Raw genomic sequence first — 18,218 nt, 5'->3', positions numbered from 1 at the left:
TCCAAAAATGAATGGCTTGTAATGGAGACATAAGCACAAGAGAATAAATCCTCAAATGCAGTGTTTATGAGCATTTGGAGACACCTAAGTTGAGGGGTCTTTGCTCTGCCTACTTGATGCTTGTGTACCTTAATATTAATGGGAACTTCTAAAGCATTCCATAGTGCAGTCATGATTCACAAAAAAAAATTTGAAAATTGTTTTTGTAATAAATATGACTCCACAGAAACATCACTACCACGAACTACCACTGGAGGTACAAGAGACACTGGGAGAGATACCAGACCAGTTTGTGCAGTACTTCACATCCAGATTCCCAAAGCTGCTGCTGCATACGTATGAAGCAATGCAGGTATGCAGCCATGAAAGGCTCTTTCACTTGTATTATCATCAGGAAGTTGGAGACTTGAATATCAAATGTGCCAAACTGGAAACATAGGAAGCAAGCTTCAGTCAGCACAAGTATGCTTGTGGTAATACGTGGAGCTGAAGGACGTGTTCTTCAGGCTGAAGTGCTTCACATAGAATAGAGCGAGCAAGATGATATTTTTGGAGAACAAAGAGGTCTGATGACCTGTTCACAATCATAAACCGTCCACCAATGGATTGTCTCACTAACTCTACACTGAAAACAATTTATCAGGAAGATTAGATGGGATAAAAATTGTGAATGTGATCATAAGATTGTCAAGTGGACTGTCCAGCAAGGAGGTGGAGCAGAACAACACGGAAGGAAGAGCCAGTCTGTAGCACTATTCCATCTTCTAATCATCAGACCAAAGCTAGAGAGTTGCTTTACAGAAGAGTGAACTGTGTGCTGGAGCCATAAACACAGGAAACTGAATAGGTGAAAAATGGAAAATGTTCCGTTCTACAGATGAAGTTTGTGCCATACCAACACCACTGACTGATGCCACAAGTAATAGTTATAACACTGGCTAATGTTTACTGTATAGTATTAGTGTAAAATGACCTTGTACATGACAAAATAATTTTTATTTGGATTATGTATTTTAGGTTAAATACAACCTTTAAAAATGTATTTTTATATCCAGATTAGTTTTCTTCCTTACAAGGTTAATGTGTACTGATCACCGATATCCTTTTGCAATGCTTTAATTTCCTTCTTATGCAACTGTTAATAGCTGAGTTACTTTGAAAAAGGAGTCAGTGAATAGCAAGCAGGAGCAGAAATGGAAACCACAGGGCTGAGCTCTTCACCAATCAGATAATGGAACCAAGCATTTGGGTTGTAACTGACCAATTGCAGCCTAGTTTTCTGGAAGATATTTTTATGGCTCACCCTGAATTATGTTGTGGATTTGAAATTAATGCTGCATAAATTGGAGGGGGCATTCTTGTGCTCAAAGTCAGGTGGTAGCCAGAACTTGATTACTTTACTCTTGGAACAGGCCTGATGCGTTTGATTTGTGATATGCTGCATGGTGTTAGAGATAGGATAATCTTAATATTTTTACAATGAAAATCAAACTGCCAAAGATTTGGGAATGGGTGAAAAATTGGTTACTGTAACTTTAAGGAATAGATACAATAAGAGATAGTGGTTTATAAAGACTTTTCTGCTGTGCAGTATTGGACAAGGCTATGATTGTTTCCAAACTGAATAAAATGTTTATTTAATATGTTTTCTGACAACTTGAGCTATTTGTGACTATTCTCCAACAGCATTTCTGGGGTAGTGCATTTCCTTAAAAAAAAAGGAAGGGAAGGGGGAGAAGAACAGGAATAGTTGTGATTTTCTCTCCTTGATTTTGTAGTCGTACCATAAATACCAAAGTTTATTTGCAGTTACATCCTTTAACCCAGTATTAAACCAAGCATGCATCACCTTCAGTCTAGTTAATCTATTTGCTACAATTAAACATTAACTTGTAAGACTATTTTATTTCCAGCCTTTAAGATTTCCCATAAAAGTAGAACAGGGATTTCCTACACAACACACTGGAGGAACTCAGCAGGTCGGGCAGCATCCGTGGAAATGATCAGTTAACGTTTGGGGCCGAGACCATTCGTCAGGACTCAGTGTGTTGCTTTGACCCCAGCATCTGCAGAGTATTTTGTGATTACAGGGATTTCCTAGGCTCTTAGCACAGAGGCTTCATTTACATTTAAATAGGGGGTAGAGGTAGATACACTGCAGCTTAGCATAGTTCAAAGGTTGGAACAAATGAAAACTTTCCAGCTGCTCACTGGCTCGCAAAACCCAACGGAACATCACACAACTCAAGGACTCTATTAACATTAATTGAATGGGACAGAATGAAGAGTAGACAGTTATTAAATAGAGAAAAATTGCACTTGCTGTTTGGTCAATAGAAGCTACAGGGCTTTCTTTCAAATCTCTTACTAGCTCTTCCTTCAGTTAGTCCTGACAAAGGGTCTCGGCCCAAAACCTCAACTGTACCTCTTCCTAGAGATGCTGCCTGGCCTGCTGTGTTCACCAGCAACTTTGATGTGTAGGGCTTTCTTCTTGTTGCTTTCCTTTTTTAGTCAGGAAAGTCCACATGCTATTTTGTATTAAGGGTAAAAACAACAGGAATTTTAAAAAACTTTAAACCATGCACACTGGATATTTAAATGTAGGATACACCACACAAGACCAGAACTTAAGTATAACCTCCATCCTTCAGTAGCCACTAAACAATGGACCTTGTAGTTGATTCTGATTCTGCATACTGAAAATAATGCTCAGCCATCTTGGGCACCCACGCCAACTTGGTTCCACTCAGGCAACCACTCTTCTCAGGCCCTTGACTGAAATATGCTATCATCCTTGTAGACTATATGCATCACCTTTTGTTGCTCTGTGGCGTCAAGAATGCCAAAAATTGAGAATCCTCAATTTCACATCCTTAAATGATAGCATGCCATTCATTCCGTATTCCCCCACCAGGATCTCAATACCTACCCAAACACCCTCAATCACAATGTTTCAATGGGATCAGTAGTTAACAACTCTACTAAAATTTACATTTTATTCTACCAAACCTACAAAAATATTTTTGACAGCAGGTACTAAGAACAGACCTTTATTTCATAAAATGTTACATAAATCTTAGGTACAATGTTCTCCCACTGAACAGATGTGATAAAATGTTCTGAAAGCTTTGCAATGTTTATCCAACTGTCTGAATTTCTACAATAGAAATAGATGGAATTAAAGTCATAATTATGATGTGCTTATTTTAATGTTAAATAAATTTAAATAAGGCACAGCATCAACTTTCCAGCTAATATACTCAGAAAGCCAAGTTTCATCTTGGGCCAAGGGGATGGACAAGAGAGGGAGCAGAAGACAAAAGTAGCAAAGATGTAAACAGCTGCCCAGGAAGTAGTGGAACCTGGGATTGCAAAGTGCTTCAACATTTTGCCTCAAACAGCTGGGGAACACCTGCACAAAGGAGTGAAAGCAGCAAGTATGATACAGCTTATAATTTACATGATCCCATCTGCCTGAAGTCATTACACATAATGAGAGAAGTCATACTTTTTTCCCTTCAACTCTAGTATACATTGCTTGCTCTGACAATTCACAAGTGTCTTAATACAAAAATCAAGCCTCACAAGGTGTATTTACAAAGTTCACTTCCCAAATCAAGAATGGGTCCAGTTCAGAAGTTGTATTCATGCTGTGGGTTTGACTCTTGATCCCACAGCTGTAGTAAGCAGCTTTTCCACCATGGTGCGTGCATAACGTATTCGACTTGCCAGTTCCTTGCTACAGCCATGCTCTTCAATCATGCTGAGCTTGAATGTACGGAACTCCCGCTTTTCATCAATGTATGTCGCTGCGTTCATCAGTGGGCACAGGATAATCTTGGTGTGGTCCTGGAAGAGAAAAGGAGCAGCCAGCACCACAGCAACAAAAATAAAACAATTAGAATCTGCAGATGCTAGAAGTTTTGAATACAGTGCTGAGGAACTTAGTGAATCAGGCAACATCTATGAAGAACAAACAGCCAACATTTCAGGCAAAATCCTTCATCAGGATGGAAAAGGAAGAAGCCAGAGCAAAGCAAGAGTAAGGGAAAGAGCACAACTTGGCAGGTAACAGGTGAAAAGCCAGGTGAGGGGTGGGTGGGGCAGGGAGATGATGAATTAAGAAGCTGGGAGGCGACTTTGAAATACAAACGTAGGTGGCCATCCCCATTTTTTGTGGCAAATAAATCCATTTACAAAGCCTGATGTACTTGGCAAACAGGTCCAAACTGCCCTGGGGTTCAGGACCCATGAGAAGTGAGAATGCTTAGGGTAATTATGTTGGACAGATAATCCTCTAAGTAGCCCCAAAATTAAATGGCTACTTACCTGGAAGAAGTTGATCTGAACAGTCCCATTGCTGAGATGGAAGACAATTGCACTGCGTGTCCTAAACCAAATCCTCAGAAACGGTAGCCTTGCTAACTCATCACCTTCCCTAGGGGTGATGTTCGCTCCTGCCTTCAGCAAGTGCTCACTCATGTAGTTACGGAAATATTTCAATAGAGTTGCCTGTTTGTGCAGAAAAAGAATTCCATTAATGACCTTTCCTACCATTTCTTCCCAGTTACTATGGGGGGGGGGGGGGGGAAGAGAGAGAAAGCAGTGGTCTAGCTCAACTACTATCCCCATGAAACATTCTAAACTTTGTAGTAAGCAAGAGCAAGCACAACCACCGGTTGACTCCATCATAACCAGGTTCGTTCCCTTTAAATAAAAAGGGAAATACAATTTTGCAGGGATTAGCTTCCCCAGATTATTTGCCATGATTAAATATTATCCAATACAATCATTTTATTACATTGTGGTGAGTGGAAGGATTTGTATGCCATATACCCAACTGAATAGTCATATCAGGTGGACCATTGTACTCCCCACAAAGGAATTTATTTATTTAATTTAGAGGTACAGCAAGGTTAACAGGACCTTGGGACCCAACGAGCCTGTGCTACTCATTCAGACCCATGTGACCAATTAACCATGCCATTGGAATGTGGGAGGAAACAACCCATGCAGTCACAGGGAGGACATACAAACTCCTTACAGACTGCAGTGGAGTTGAGCATGGCTCACTGGTGTCGTAATAGTGTTACATAAGTTGCTAAGCTGCCCAATCATGCAGCCATTCAAAGCAGGTTCAGGACCTGACCTGGTTGGGACCACATTGATCAAACTGAGGGAGTCACCTTTCTCATTTAACCTTATATCTCACGTCTTGGGAAGTAAAAATCCAAGTAAAATAACTGCATCCTACCTTCTCTCCCTATACCCATTAACAGTTGGTCTGTATGCAAACTACAAAATGATTGGAGGTCAGCCCAGTACTCTTCCAGGGACCAAATCCTACCTCATCATGCAATACTCAAATATTCTCCAGATTAGAAACATCTGGACCAAGAGCTGCTGGGTGTTGAATCTATTGAACCAGAGCACTGACCTCCATGTGTAAGGACAGGAGTGAAGTTCAAACCTTCAGCTATTGCAATGTCACAGGGCCAAAGGCTTATTTCCCTTCACTATGAAATTAACAGCCCTCCAGTAAGATTCAATGCCTCACTAACAGTTCTGATCAAATCATAGGGCCTCAAGTCAAACAACGAATTTATTAAAAATTCTGTGGCACTTACTTTTTTGCTTAGGCTGGGAGGATAAGATCGAAAGTTCAGGTAAGTCTCAGTCATGTTGCGATCAATATATTGCAGACTCTCGCCATCATTGTACATTATTAAACGTGTGGAATCATTGAAAAGGACACCGACACTGTTGTCACACAACTGATAACCTAGAAATGTAGCAGTGTGATGCAGGTAGATTAGTGACATATGCAAAATTAGAAGTACCCTGTTGGCTGTAACCAAAAACCAAAGAAAAACACTTAACCAATGTAGCAAACAGCAAGTAGTAACATGGTTTAGGTGTAACAGATTTGAACTGTGATCTTAAACAGGTGAATTAATAGCTCTACATTATTCAGAGTCACAGTATTTTAAGATTAGGTTTATTTGTCACATGTACATCAAAATATTTGGTGAATTGTGTCAGTTGCATCAAATCTGCAAGGGTTGCACTGGGGACAGCCCACAAGTGTCAACATGCTTCCAGCACTAACACAGCATGCCCACAATTTACTAACCCTAACACTTGATTTGCAGGTCATTCCCCATGGATGATTAATCTTCACAGGATTTGTTCAATCTATCCACCAGATTTAAATCGAAGGACCCAGACACTCAGGCTATTAAGTCTGAACAAAGACCACGTCTCCAGAAGTTAGCCTATACCCAATTCTGAAGTAACTGTTAAATTATTGAAGTCAAGCCTCAAATTATATCAAAAGATATAGGAGCAGAATTAGGCCATTTGTCCCACTGAATTGACTCCACCATCTGGCCAGGGCTGATTTATCTTCTGTCTCAACCCCAAATTCATCCAGATATGGCCAAATTCCACTTAGATTAACTTAAGTCTAGGCAGAATCCATGTTGCATTATTTACTTCAACTTGGATTGGATGCAATCCAATGTTCAGGCACAACCAGCCATATTATTAAGATGCCACGCAGTCTGAAAGTTACTTGAAAGTGCTGCTTGTACTTACCCAAGCCATATTTATCAGAATAGTCTACCCATTTGCTGATCCAAAATATTGGTATACAGGCTGGGTCTTCAGCCTCCTCTGCCAGGAAAGTGAATAAGTGAACCTTTCATTAGTACATTGGTGGTTACCAATTTTGAACAAACTAGAATTTGATTAAATTTAGCTACTAGATTTTTAGCAACTTCTTTCTCCCCACCACCCACGAAAGAAAAAAAAAATATGAAGTCTTCTTGGCTGAACAGAAGTGTTGGAATTTTGTAGCTGTTATGAAATGATAGCATGCTATATGGTTAAGAAAAATGTCAGTATCCCACCAGCAATAAATGGGATTCCAAATGGATCTAACCAACCTTGCAGTTACCGAGAAAGTTGGTGAAGGCAAGGAAGTGAATGCTGTCCCGCATGGGAGTTTGCTCGAGAGGTTCAATTGCTTGGCGTTCAAGATGAGGTAGTAAATTGGATAAGACATTGGCTTTGTGTGAGAGGCCTGGGTGGGAGTAGGCAGTTGCCTCTCTGACTTGAGTCCTGTCGGGATGCATTCTGCGTCTGTTGTTTATCATCTATAGTCAATGGTCTGGATGATAATGTGGTTAACTGGATCAGCAAATTTGCAGATGACATTAAGTGTGGTGGACAGCAAGGAAGATTATCAAAGGTTATAGCCAGATCTGGACCAGCTGAAAAAAATGCAGATGGAACTTAATACAGAGGAGTGTGAGGTGTTGCACTTTGTGAGGACCAACTAGGGTAGGTCTTACACAGTGAACGGTAGGGCACTGAAGAGTGCGATATCTGGGAAATCAGATCCATAATTCATTGGAAGTGGCATTACAGGTAGATAAGGTGGTAAGGAAAGCTTTTGGCACATTGGGCTTCATAAATCAAAATATTGAGTATAGGAGTTGGGATGTTATGTTGAAGTTGTAAAAGGCATTGGTGAGGCCCATTTTGGAGTATTGTGTGCCTTTTTGCCCACCTACCTCCAGGAAAGATGCAAATAGGATTGAAGGAGTGCAGAGAGAATTTACGAGGTTTTTTCCCGGGACTCGAGTTATAGGGAAAAGTTGATAGGTTCGGATTTATTCCCTAGAACATCGAAGACAGAAGCATACAAAGTTGAGGGGTATAGATAGGGTAAGTAGAAGCAAGCTTTTCCCACTGAGGTTGGGACTGCAGTTAGAGGTTATGGGTAAAGGGGATCATGGGGGGAGAAACGTCTTCACTCAGAGGGTGGTGAGAGTGTGGTTTGACCCACCAGCATAAGTGATGGATGTGACTGTGATTTTGATTTCAGCGCAAGTTGCTTGGATAGGTATTTGGATGGGAGGGTTATGGAGGGCTATAGTCCGTGTACCAGTTGACAGGACAAGGTAGTAAGTAGTTCTGCATGGACAAGATAGGTCAAAAGGTTTGCTCCTGTACTGTAGTTTTCTATGGCTCTAATAGGTGGAAGGGACAGCTCAAACAACTTGCATACCTTGTCTGATCACATCTTTATCAGCTGGTCTTGCTGCCACTACACTACACAACTGCTGCAAGAGGTCTGAGAGGTAGAAGTCATTGCACTCGCCCACTTCCCTGTGGAAAACAGTAATTAAGTATGTCACAAATACTCAAATTTGCACAATAACCAGGAGGAATAATCCTGCAAGTTAAAGGAAACAAGGCACAAGTACAATTTGTAACTCCAACCATTTGTAAGGAAACAGTTAATTGTGGCATGCTGAAATAAAATGGAAGTCTGAAGACAAAATGGTGTCAGCTTTGAATATTGGGATATCTGGATATGTGCACCAGAGCACATCTCTGAAATGAGATAAAGAATAATGTTTTCCTCCTTACAGACCTGATGTCTTTGTTTTCCAAAGTTGTGAGTCTGGGCTGAAGGTCACAAGAGATAAGGGGAGGCAGCTGGTACCACCAAGGGATGGAAAATTACTGGGGTGATAATTAGGTTATGCTTTGAAGAAATCTTAAGGAGCACTTTCTTTGTGCAGGGAGAACATTTTGTATTAGGCTAGGTCACGACTAATGCTAGCGCTATGAATTGGAGAAGATAAGGAAAAGTATATCGAGAGAGGAGGCTGCATGAAAGTTTGGTGGCATTCTGTTCAGCTCATTTAGTGGATGATATATTATTTCATTTTCTGTAGTGATACTACTGTAGACATTTGATTTTCTCTATTTCATTTGTGCTAGTTCTAATAAAGTGTTTTGTGGCCTTCAACATGTGTGCAGTGCCTCCCTTTGTTTACAAATTCATATGCAAATGCTCTGAGCTGAATCAGGAAAGAACAAAGAATTTTAATATGAATTTTGAAGATCTATGACATGACAGCAGTTTTTACTTTGTAAAAATCACTCGATTACTTAATACATTTCCTTCCATCATTTTAGTACTTTAATACAGTTATAATAGTTCTAAATGACATAACATTTCCTAAACCACAGCATCTGGGATATAGCTATGATTTCAAATAATTCTGCAATTCTGTTAGTACTGCAACAAATCACCTCCCAAAGTCAATATCTGAACTACAGCAAAAGCAGAGTCATCCAGAAGATTAAAGAGATCTGGAAACAGCCATTAACTTTTTCCAATGCTCGACGTCATTGGGAAACTATTCAGTATCAAACACAACAGGACAAAATATTTTTTTTTAAAATGTAGATTGTATCAGAGGTTCCACTCATTGAGCAGTATCAAGAGTGACTTGGTGTCAATGGTATAGAAAATATTTACCTGGCCACCCTGTTATCTTCAGACTTCTCTGGTTTGTCTCCAGCTGGAACATCTAGTGGATTAATAGATCAATTATTCAAAAATGACTCGGTAATTACGTTATCTCGGTCAGTGGGGGTGGTAGCAGGAGCAGTGGGGTGATTAGCAGTCTCATACAGTTTGGAAATGCACTGCTGCCAAATAACACCCCCCACCCCACCAGTTTAGCAGGAGCAAATTTACAATACATCTTCAGCTAGATCCAGATTTAATGATCGCCAAGAACTTCAAGTAAACAGTTGGTACACACTTTTTGCAAATGGCCTTAGAGCCCACCTGCAAGAGTAATCACTAAAACCCAAATCAAATATCCAGATGGCTTAAGGTTGCTCAGTACCATCAAGGCCAGCAAAAATACATTCCTTTCCTCCAAGTTCCAGTGTCAAGAGGTCTCAAGTTACATTGGGATGAAGAATTAATTCTCATTCATCTGCAGAAAGGGAATGAAGGGGAACTTGTTCTAAGGTGTAGCTACAGGAAACCATGATCTAAACTTGTAGAACAGTATTTCTCAGGCTGTCTTTGACCTCTGCACCCCCCTCCCCAAATACAAACTCACTGAAAACTGCATTGGTACCTTGTATGTTTCATCTTTGCTGCAAACTTTCACATGGACCATCTCAGTCGCTGCTCATCTTGGTTCAAAGGCTAAGTTAGCTAGCAATGCCACCAGATTCTTAACCACCATGTAAACTGCACCTCCTCCCAACCTATTTCCCCACAGGCAGTGCTTTCAAGATGTATTCCTTTGCCTTTAAAAACAGTTCCCCACCCACAACAAATCCCATGGTTGACCCTCCAACTTGCCATTTCCTTTAATTCTGGTCTTACCCCTCCCAAAGTTTAGAATTTTCCTTGTCCTTCCATTCACCTACCTCTACATTTAACTATTCTCCCTGCTTGTTTCAGACTTTATTCTTTTTCAGTTACTCTGCAGGGGTTATTTCCTGAAACCAAGATCCATTATCCCCATCTCAACAAAACCCATTCCTCTTCAGTTTCCAATGCAACCATTCATTTTTCCCCCTTCCTGCCAATGAAATGATCCATTCAGATGAAGCAGAAGTTACTTGCACCTCTTACAATTCAGTCTAATGTGTTCACTGCTCATGTAGCCATCTCCACACCAGAGAATCTGGACACAGGACAGGCAACTGCTTTGCAAAGCACCTCCAACCAGTGCACAAGGGTGAAACCAGAGATTAAAATCACCAGTTCTCTACCCTTTTGTTCTACCTGGCTGCACCACTGTTTGGAACGGAGAAACCACTGCAAAGGATTGCAAAAAAGCTACTAAGGGTTGCAAACTCAGCTCGCTCCAGCATGGGCACTAAGCATCCACAGCATGGAGGATAGCTTTAGAAGGTGATGCCCCAACAAGGCAGTATCTGTCATCAAAGACCCAATCATCCAGGACACGCCCTCTTCAGTGTTATCATTGTGCCTGAAGACCAACATTTTAGAAACAGGTTTTTCCCTCCACCATTAGATTGAATTCAATTTTATATTTATTATTGTAATTTATAGTTTTTAAAAAATTATGTATATTGCACTGTACTACTGCCACAAAACAATCAATTTCACAATGGATGCCAGTGATATTAAACCTGATTCTGATTCTATTGTTTACAAACCCTAATCTTAGATTGGCCTAGAAACAGAAATTTGAGGCCAACAGCAGCTGATTCTCCCTCTATGCAGGATTTTCCAGAAACTACCCATGTCAATTTGGCTTCCTATTCTGCCATGTTGGTTCATGACCTGTGCTATTGTCATTAGGTCACCGTTAGGCTAGAGGACCAACACCTCACTCTGACCGAGTAACCTCCAACCTTATGGCATGAACATGGATTTCTCCAGCTTCTAGCAATTTCTCCCCCGTTACTCTTTCCACACCTGCCCATCGCCTCCCTATGGCTCCTCCTCATTCCCTTTCTCCATAGTCTGTCCTTTCCCTTCAGATTCCTTCTTTTGCCCTTTACCTCTTCCTCCTATCATCTCCTAGCTTGTTACTTCATTCCCCCACCCAGCTGCCCCCTCAACTGGTCTCACCGATCACCTGCCAGCTTGTACTCCTTCTCCTCCTCCCCTCTACCTTCCTATTCTGGTTTGTTCCCCCTTCCTTTTCAGTCCTGATAAAGCGTCTCTACGGAAAACATTGACTATATATTCCCTCCATAGATGCTGTCTGACCTATTGAGTTCTGTGTTGCTCAAGATTTCTAGCATCTGTAGAATTTCTTTTGTTTAGACCCCAGTTGTTCCGTCCACAAATGCTGTCTGAGCTGCTGGATATTTTCAACAATTGTGGTGATCTGCATTTCAATTCCAGTATTGTTCTTCTCCATCTGTTATTATTTGTCTATATGGACTTCAAATAATTCCACAAGTATTCACAACATCAACTGCTCATGCCAGTCTCTCATGATCTTCTGTTTATACGCATGGGACTGAGGAAAGAGGATTGAACCACAGACATCACAGCCAAGAAAGCATACCAGTGCCTCTACTTCCTCAAGAGGCTGAAGAAATTTGGCATGGCCCCTTGGATCATTTTCTTTAAGAAAAAATGTAGCACAGCTTGGTATGGCAACTGCTCTGCCCACGACTGCTAGAACCTGCAGATTTGTGGACACAGCTCGACACATCACAGAAATCAGACCTTCATGGCCTGTCTGCAATTCTAATTTCCCCAGTAAAGCCAAGACAATAAAAACCCCTGGATATTCTCCTCTCTTCTCTCCCCCCCTTCTCCCCACATTAGGCAGAAAGTGTACCACCAGGTTCAAGGACAAGTTCCACCCCACTGTCAATACTGGACTGAGTGTGTTATATTTGAATGCAGCACAGGAAATAAAATGGACGATACGATTAGTAGGCAGAGGGAGCGGTGTGGCCCTGAGTACAAGAAATAATATTAAATCATTAGAAAGGGATGACATAAGATCGGAAGGTGGAGAGTCTATATGGGTTGAGTTAAGCAATGACAAGGGTAAATGGCAGTTGTATATAGACCTCCAAACACCAGCTGGGATGTGGATTATAAATTACAGCAGAAGATAGAAGAGGCATGTCAGAAGGGCAACGTCATGATAATCTTTGGGGATTTTAACATGAAAGTGGATTGGGAAAACCAGGCCGGTACTGGATCGAGAGGAAATTTGTAGAATGTCCAAGGGATGGGTTTTCAGAACAGCATGTTGTTGACCCACTATGGGTTTGGATGTGCTGGACTGGGTGTTGTGTAATATGATCGAATTCACTTTGAAATTTGAGAAGGAGAAACTAAATTCCAATGTGTTGGTATTTCAGTGGAATAAAGGAAATTACAAGGGTGTGAGAGGGGAACTGGCCAAGGTTGACTGGAAAGGGACACTAGCAGGAAGGACAGCAGAGCAGCACTGGCTGTAGTTCCTGCAAAAAAATGACGGAAGTGCAAGAAAGATGTACTCCAAATAAGAAATTTTCAAATGGAAGAAAGGATATACTGACAATAGAGAGGGTTCAGAGAAGATTCCAGTGCCATACAAGAAACGTCTAGCTGCTCTTGGGCTGTATTCCCAGGAGTTCAGGAGAATGGGGGGGGGGGGGGGCCGGGAAATCGCATAGAAACATTCAGAATGTTAAAAGGCCTGAACAGATTAGATATAGCAAAGTTATTTCCCATGGTAGGGGAGTCTAGGATAACTGAGCCCGACTTCAGGTTTGAAGGACGTCCATTTAGAACAGAGATACAGAGAAATTACTTTCGTCAGAGTGGTACATTTGTGGAATTGATTGCCATGAGCGGCTGTGGAGGCCAAATCATTGGGTGTATTAAAGGCAGAGATGGATAGGTTCTCGATTAGCCAGGGCATCAAAGGGTATGGGGAGAAGGCAGGGAGTGGGGATGACTGGAAGGATTGGATTGGCCCATAATGGAATGGCAGAGCAGACTCAATGGGCCAAATGGTCTCTGCTCCTGCATCTTATGGTCTTGTAGTTAAAAGACTATTGAAGAGAGCCAAGTATGAAAAAAATTCACTCAACCCCAATTTACCTTATGTCCTTGCACTCTATTGACCAGCTGAACTTACTCTAATTGCAACACTTTATTCTGCATTTCATAATTTCTTTTTCTTGTAATGTGCTTCTAATGAAATGATCTGCAAAGTAGTTCCTCTGTACCTCAGTACGTGACAATAATGAACCAATTTACCACACTTTAGCTCCATTTCTAATTCTGCAACAAAAAAATTGTACCTTTTCCCCACTCTGATCAAATGTTTCTCCACACACGTGCTGTCTTACTGAGCATTTAGTTTCATTTTTGATTTCCAAATACAATTATTTTGCCTGCTGGTTAGTAATAACATACTACTGTTTGCAAGTACCTCATTGTACAAAATAAGCTAACTTGATAAATGGTTATAAAAATCTCACTAAAGATTCAAGCACAAGAAACCCAAACAAACCCTCAAAAAATTAAGGATGGTCTGCTCTTCCAGACATTAACCTTTCAGACAAGAGATCTAAAAGATCCCATGTTTGCCAGAAAAAGCAGATATTCTATACCTGTACTATATTTGTTCCTCAGTCAATATTGCCTCTTGTAGAAACTTAAATACAAATTGGATTCTGCACTTCCAATGAACTATGAAAGTAGTCAATGACTTTGCAATGGTTTGGGGCAATGTAAAAGATTGCATGGAGCATTAGGAACAAAAATAGAGATGTATTGTGCAAAGAAACTAAGATGCAGCCATTGTGATCCAAATACACCATATCACCATGCACACAGCACTGCAGCATTTTCATCGAGGGAGAATGCAGCGGGATTGTTGTACCCAGTCACACTTAAACTGCTATTTGAAGTGGATGCAGATTTTAATTCACACAACCAAATTGCCAGAGCCCCAAATAGCCATCATGCAGTAACTGATACCTTTGTTGAGTTCAGCAAGTGGTCTTCTCATGCTGGAATCAATTCCACCAGGGGCCAGGGAAAACCTGGGAGCCATGGTTAAGCAGGTGGTAGGCAATCGGACAGGCAGGTAGCCAGATGTAAAGAACTCATCGTTCAGCAGTTCATGGATATTTGGCCGTGCACTTGGATCTGATCGTAGCATCTTCTGAATCAGGTTTGCAGCCACGGGGTTGACGTGCTGAAAAACAGGTAATTGTTACATGAAATGTTGTTAAACTTACAATAGAAGGAATGGACCCACACTCAGGTCATCCTACTCAAACCAAATCCCTTTCATTCCCTTTTAGCAATTAATTTCTTCAAATAAACCATTGCTCTTGCTTTGGGCACGTCACAACAGCAAGTTACATAATTTAAGAGCATTGGATAACAACATCTAAAATTCTGTAATGAAGTTATTGTTGACCAATTATAATTATGGATTGCCTTACAAGAGAAAGCACCTCCACTTCCACCCTATTAGATCCTTGCTATGGAAAGACAAGGAATGGTCTACTTTCAAGATTTCAGATACTTTCTTCCTGTTTAGTTTAAAAAAAACACTCAATGAAAGACAGTACAACTGGTCAATAAATGTACAAAACTGATCTTCATCAACTGTCTGAAGTAGACCTAGTTCCTGTCAGTCACCAGGTATTCTTCCCCACCCCCCAAGGATGTCAAACATTAGAAACGGTCATAGCGTAGTGTCTGATGTTTCCAGAACAACCGAGGATAGGAGCATATTGCCACGTGCTCACCTTGGGAATATTATACTCATTTCTCTTTATCCTCATGTATGTCTCCTTAAGGCAGGAAGTTTCAAATGGAGGTTTTCCAACAAGTAGCGTATACCTGCAAGAGATAAGCTGCAATTAAAAGCTTGCTTAACCAGGATAGAAAATACAGTATTATTAAATAGTCACAGGGTTTCCCAAAGTGGGGTCCATAGACTCTTGCCTAATCCATTGTACTGTATATAACAGGTTGGGAACCTTTGTAAACGGATTCAGACGGCAGAAGACAATACTCACATAATGCAGCCCAGAGACCAAACATCAACTTCAAAACTGTGCCCTTTCTTGCCAATCACCTCGGGGGCAATGTAGTTGGGAGTTCCACACAATGTCTTTTTACGCTCTCCTTCATACTGAACTGTAGTGGCCAGGCCAAAGTCACCTTCAAATTAAAACAATCCTAGGTCGGTGAATGTTCTGCAAAATGGTATACAATACCGATCAAACAAGACTGAAATACATAGAGAGTCACTGCAACTCTGTACCATAATCTCCTCCATGTTGGGTGAATGAGTGACTGGAAAATAAGTTCAATTAACAATTGCCCTCTCAGTGGTTGCACTAGACTAGTTCACAATGAAACCAGTACAGCTCCAATTCCCAATTCAGACCCATGATAACGGGTGAGGAGTACACATTTGCTTTAGAAGAACATATAAGACTAATTAAATGGTACCACATCAAAGCCTAAATAACTTCAGTGTGGTCATATTAATGCAGACAGTACTCGACAATAATCTGGGATGGTAAAGACCCGCACAGGAGCTGATTCACAGGAAACCAGATGGCGTGCCCCCCTAACATACCTGACAAACAGAGAATCAATATAATACAGCCCATCACTTCTCTTCTCTTGGGAGAACTTTGTTTCAAAGCTCTAAGCTTTTAGACAGTCATTACTCATACCGTTTACCACCCCCCCCCCCGCATTACGTACGGTTTACTGCTCAAGAGGTAAGGAAAAAAAAACACGCGATCTGAGCAATGAATTTATCTTACATCCTATGCAACCCAGGTAGCCTTCAACCTAACAGGTTAGCGACAGCGAAGGTCACCACTGGACTTGCGAACTAACCTTAACCCCAGAAGTTATTGTACGATCCCATTTAGTGTCAACTATCTGGATATTTAAATAGGGGAACGTGCTGCGCTTCCGCAAACACGGAAATACAGCTTGAAACATTAACCGACGTTTTACAGGTAGCATTCAGTTAACTCGGTTGATGCTTTACCTATCCTCACTTCCATGTCGTCATTGAGGAAGAGGTTACCCAGTTTGAGATCCCGATGGATAACATGGTTGTTGTGCAGATACTGGGTGCCCAGGATGGTCTGCCTCAGGTAATACCGAGCCTCGGGTTCGGTCACGGCTTTCCGCCTCTTGTGTAACTCCAGCAGAGACTGCCAAGAGAGAAGGCAGGTTATGGCCACACACACACAAAAACAAGGCAGCGGCCTGGATATGGAGGCGGACAGACCGCCCCGATGCGATCCGCGCTATGGAGGAGGCGGCGGCGGCGGCGGCGGCGCTGAAGGGCTCCGTGGCCCCGCCCGCTGTGGGAGGAGCGGTCCCGGGGCGCAGCCAACCCGCAGCGAAAGGCCACGCTTTTTAAATATCAACTGCTCCCTTTAAAAGTGGCTGCCAGCGGGGAGGGAGGCCCGGAAACCCGGGGCTGGAGCCCAGCCCGGAGGAAGGGCAGGCGGTGGAAACTGGTCGGGGGGCGCACGTACCCCCTCCGTGTGCGCCCGGGAGGGGCCGGGGGTCGTGGGTCGTGCCGCTCCGTGCAAACGGGTTCGGTTCCCCGGACTCCCTCTTCAGCGGCCGTTCCAAGGTGCAGATAGGTGGGAGGACCCAGTGCACCCCCTCCCCACACCCCTCTGCACAATAGAAGCCGGCCACGCACACAGCCCTGCCCCAGGGCCTTGCCAACTCCCTCCCGGCCCCCGAGGGCGAGGCCCGTGTCCCAGTGCACCCCGATTGCCGGTGTCCACCAGCCGATCCCCGAACTCACCCGCCGCCTGCACAGCTCCAGCACCACGTAGACGAAGTTATCGTCCTCGAAGAAGCCGTGGAAGGCCACCACGTTGCTGTGCTGGAGGCTCTTGTGGATGGAGATCTCCATGGACATCTTCTCCCGCTGGTGCGGCTTCATCAGCAGCGTCTTGGGCACGATCTTGCCGGCGAACACCTCGCCGCTCTCCATGTCCGAAATCTCGTAGCACTTGGCGAAGCCGCCCTTGCCCAGGAAGCGGCCTCGGGTGTACCGCTTCATGGTCTTGGGGTTGACCAGGATGTCGGGGATGTCGGCCGGGGCGGCGGCTGGCGCCTTGGCCGCCGGTTTGCCGGGCACCGTGGTCATGCTGAGAACAGGGACCGTGTGGGGAGGAGGAATTCCTGTGAGGACGGGGGGCCGCGGCGCCGAGCTTGGGTCGGTGGGTCGGACGGTCGGACGAGCGCTGCTCCGCGACCTGAGGCTCAGCTCCGCTTCGCTGTCTGACCCCGCCTCGCGGGCTCCGATTCAAATCGGCCGTTAGCGAGCGCAGCGTCGCTTCCCATTGGCTGCGCCGCTTTTAAATAGAACCTCCCGGAGCCGCACGACACGCTGGGAGCCGGCCGTTTAAATGCGCCCAGGCGGCTGCCTAGCGACGCTCCTTCTGATTGACGGGCGCCGCTGGCCAATCGTCGGCGACGGGGGGGGAGGAAGTGGGCTTCTGTATGGGGCAATGGTGTCATCTATCGGCACGTTCCCACAGACTGCCTTAACACTACCTAATGTATCAACCATATGACCCTAGAAAAAGTAGAGTCTTTTATTCCTTTTACATTATTATAAATAAATAAATATGAAAAACATGTTATAAGAGTACCAGGCCATTTGGTCCATGATGTCCTAAGTTCAAAGTGCTTATATGTTACCAAGATTCATTTATTTGCAGGCATTCACAGCAGAACAAAGAAATACAATAAAAAAAACAAATTGTGAATAAATAAATGATAAATAAACATGAGTTGTAGAGTGCCTGAAAGCAGGTCTGTTGGCTGTGAAATGAAAACAACAGGAATTCTGCAGATGCTGGAAATTCAAGCAACACACATC

The 18,218-nt window shown here is 42.9% G+C and overlaps 2 protein-coding genes across 5 annotated transcripts in view; one reads left to right on the top strand and one right to left on the bottom strand.

Annotated features, from left to right (window-relative positions):
- The window catches only part of ern2 (endoplasmic reticulum to nucleus signaling 2), a 92,959-nt gene extending 91,314 nt beyond the window's left edge, over positions 1-1,645 (top strand). For all 4 annotated transcript variants that reach the window (XM_072268456.1, XM_072268458.1, XM_072268460.1 and 1 more), the window contains one exon: positions 227-1,645. In XM_072268456.1, coding sequence (XP_072124557.1) covers positions 227-439 — 213 coding nt within the window. In that variant the 3' untranslated portion in view covers positions 440-1,645. The remainder of the gene's footprint in view (positions 1-226) is intronic.
- A 1,397-nt stretch (positions 1,646-3,042) lies between these two features.
- On the bottom strand, positions 3,043-17,702 carry plk1 (polo-like kinase 1 (Drosophila)). Its single transcript, XM_072268462.1, has 11 exons — positions 17,133-17,702; positions 16,353-16,521; positions 15,358-15,502; positions 15,085-15,178; positions 14,303-14,522; positions 9,341-9,392; positions 8,075-8,175; positions 6,598-6,675; positions 5,628-5,782; positions 4,330-4,512; positions 3,043-3,849 (listed from the first exon to the last, which is right to left on the bottom strand). The coding sequence occupies exons 1-11, from the start codon at positions 17,478-17,480 to the stop codon at positions 3,646-3,648; spliced, it is 1,749 nt and encodes a 582-aa protein (XP_072124563.1). The 5' UTR covers positions 17,481-17,702; the 3' UTR covers positions 3,043-3,645.
- Between the last annotated feature and the right edge of the window lie 516 nt (positions 17,703-18,218).

The sequence above is a fragment of the Mobula birostris genome, chromosome 9 (assembly GCF_030028105.1).
Source record: "Mobula birostris isolate sMobBir1 chromosome 9, sMobBir1.hap1, whole genome shotgun sequence".
Classification (NCBI taxonomy): domain Eukaryota; kingdom Metazoa; phylum Chordata; class Chondrichthyes; order Myliobatiformes; family Myliobatidae; genus Mobula; species Mobula birostris.
The sequence above is the reverse complement of the archived record's forward strand: the minus strand, read 5'-3'. Positions and strand labels throughout refer to the sequence as shown.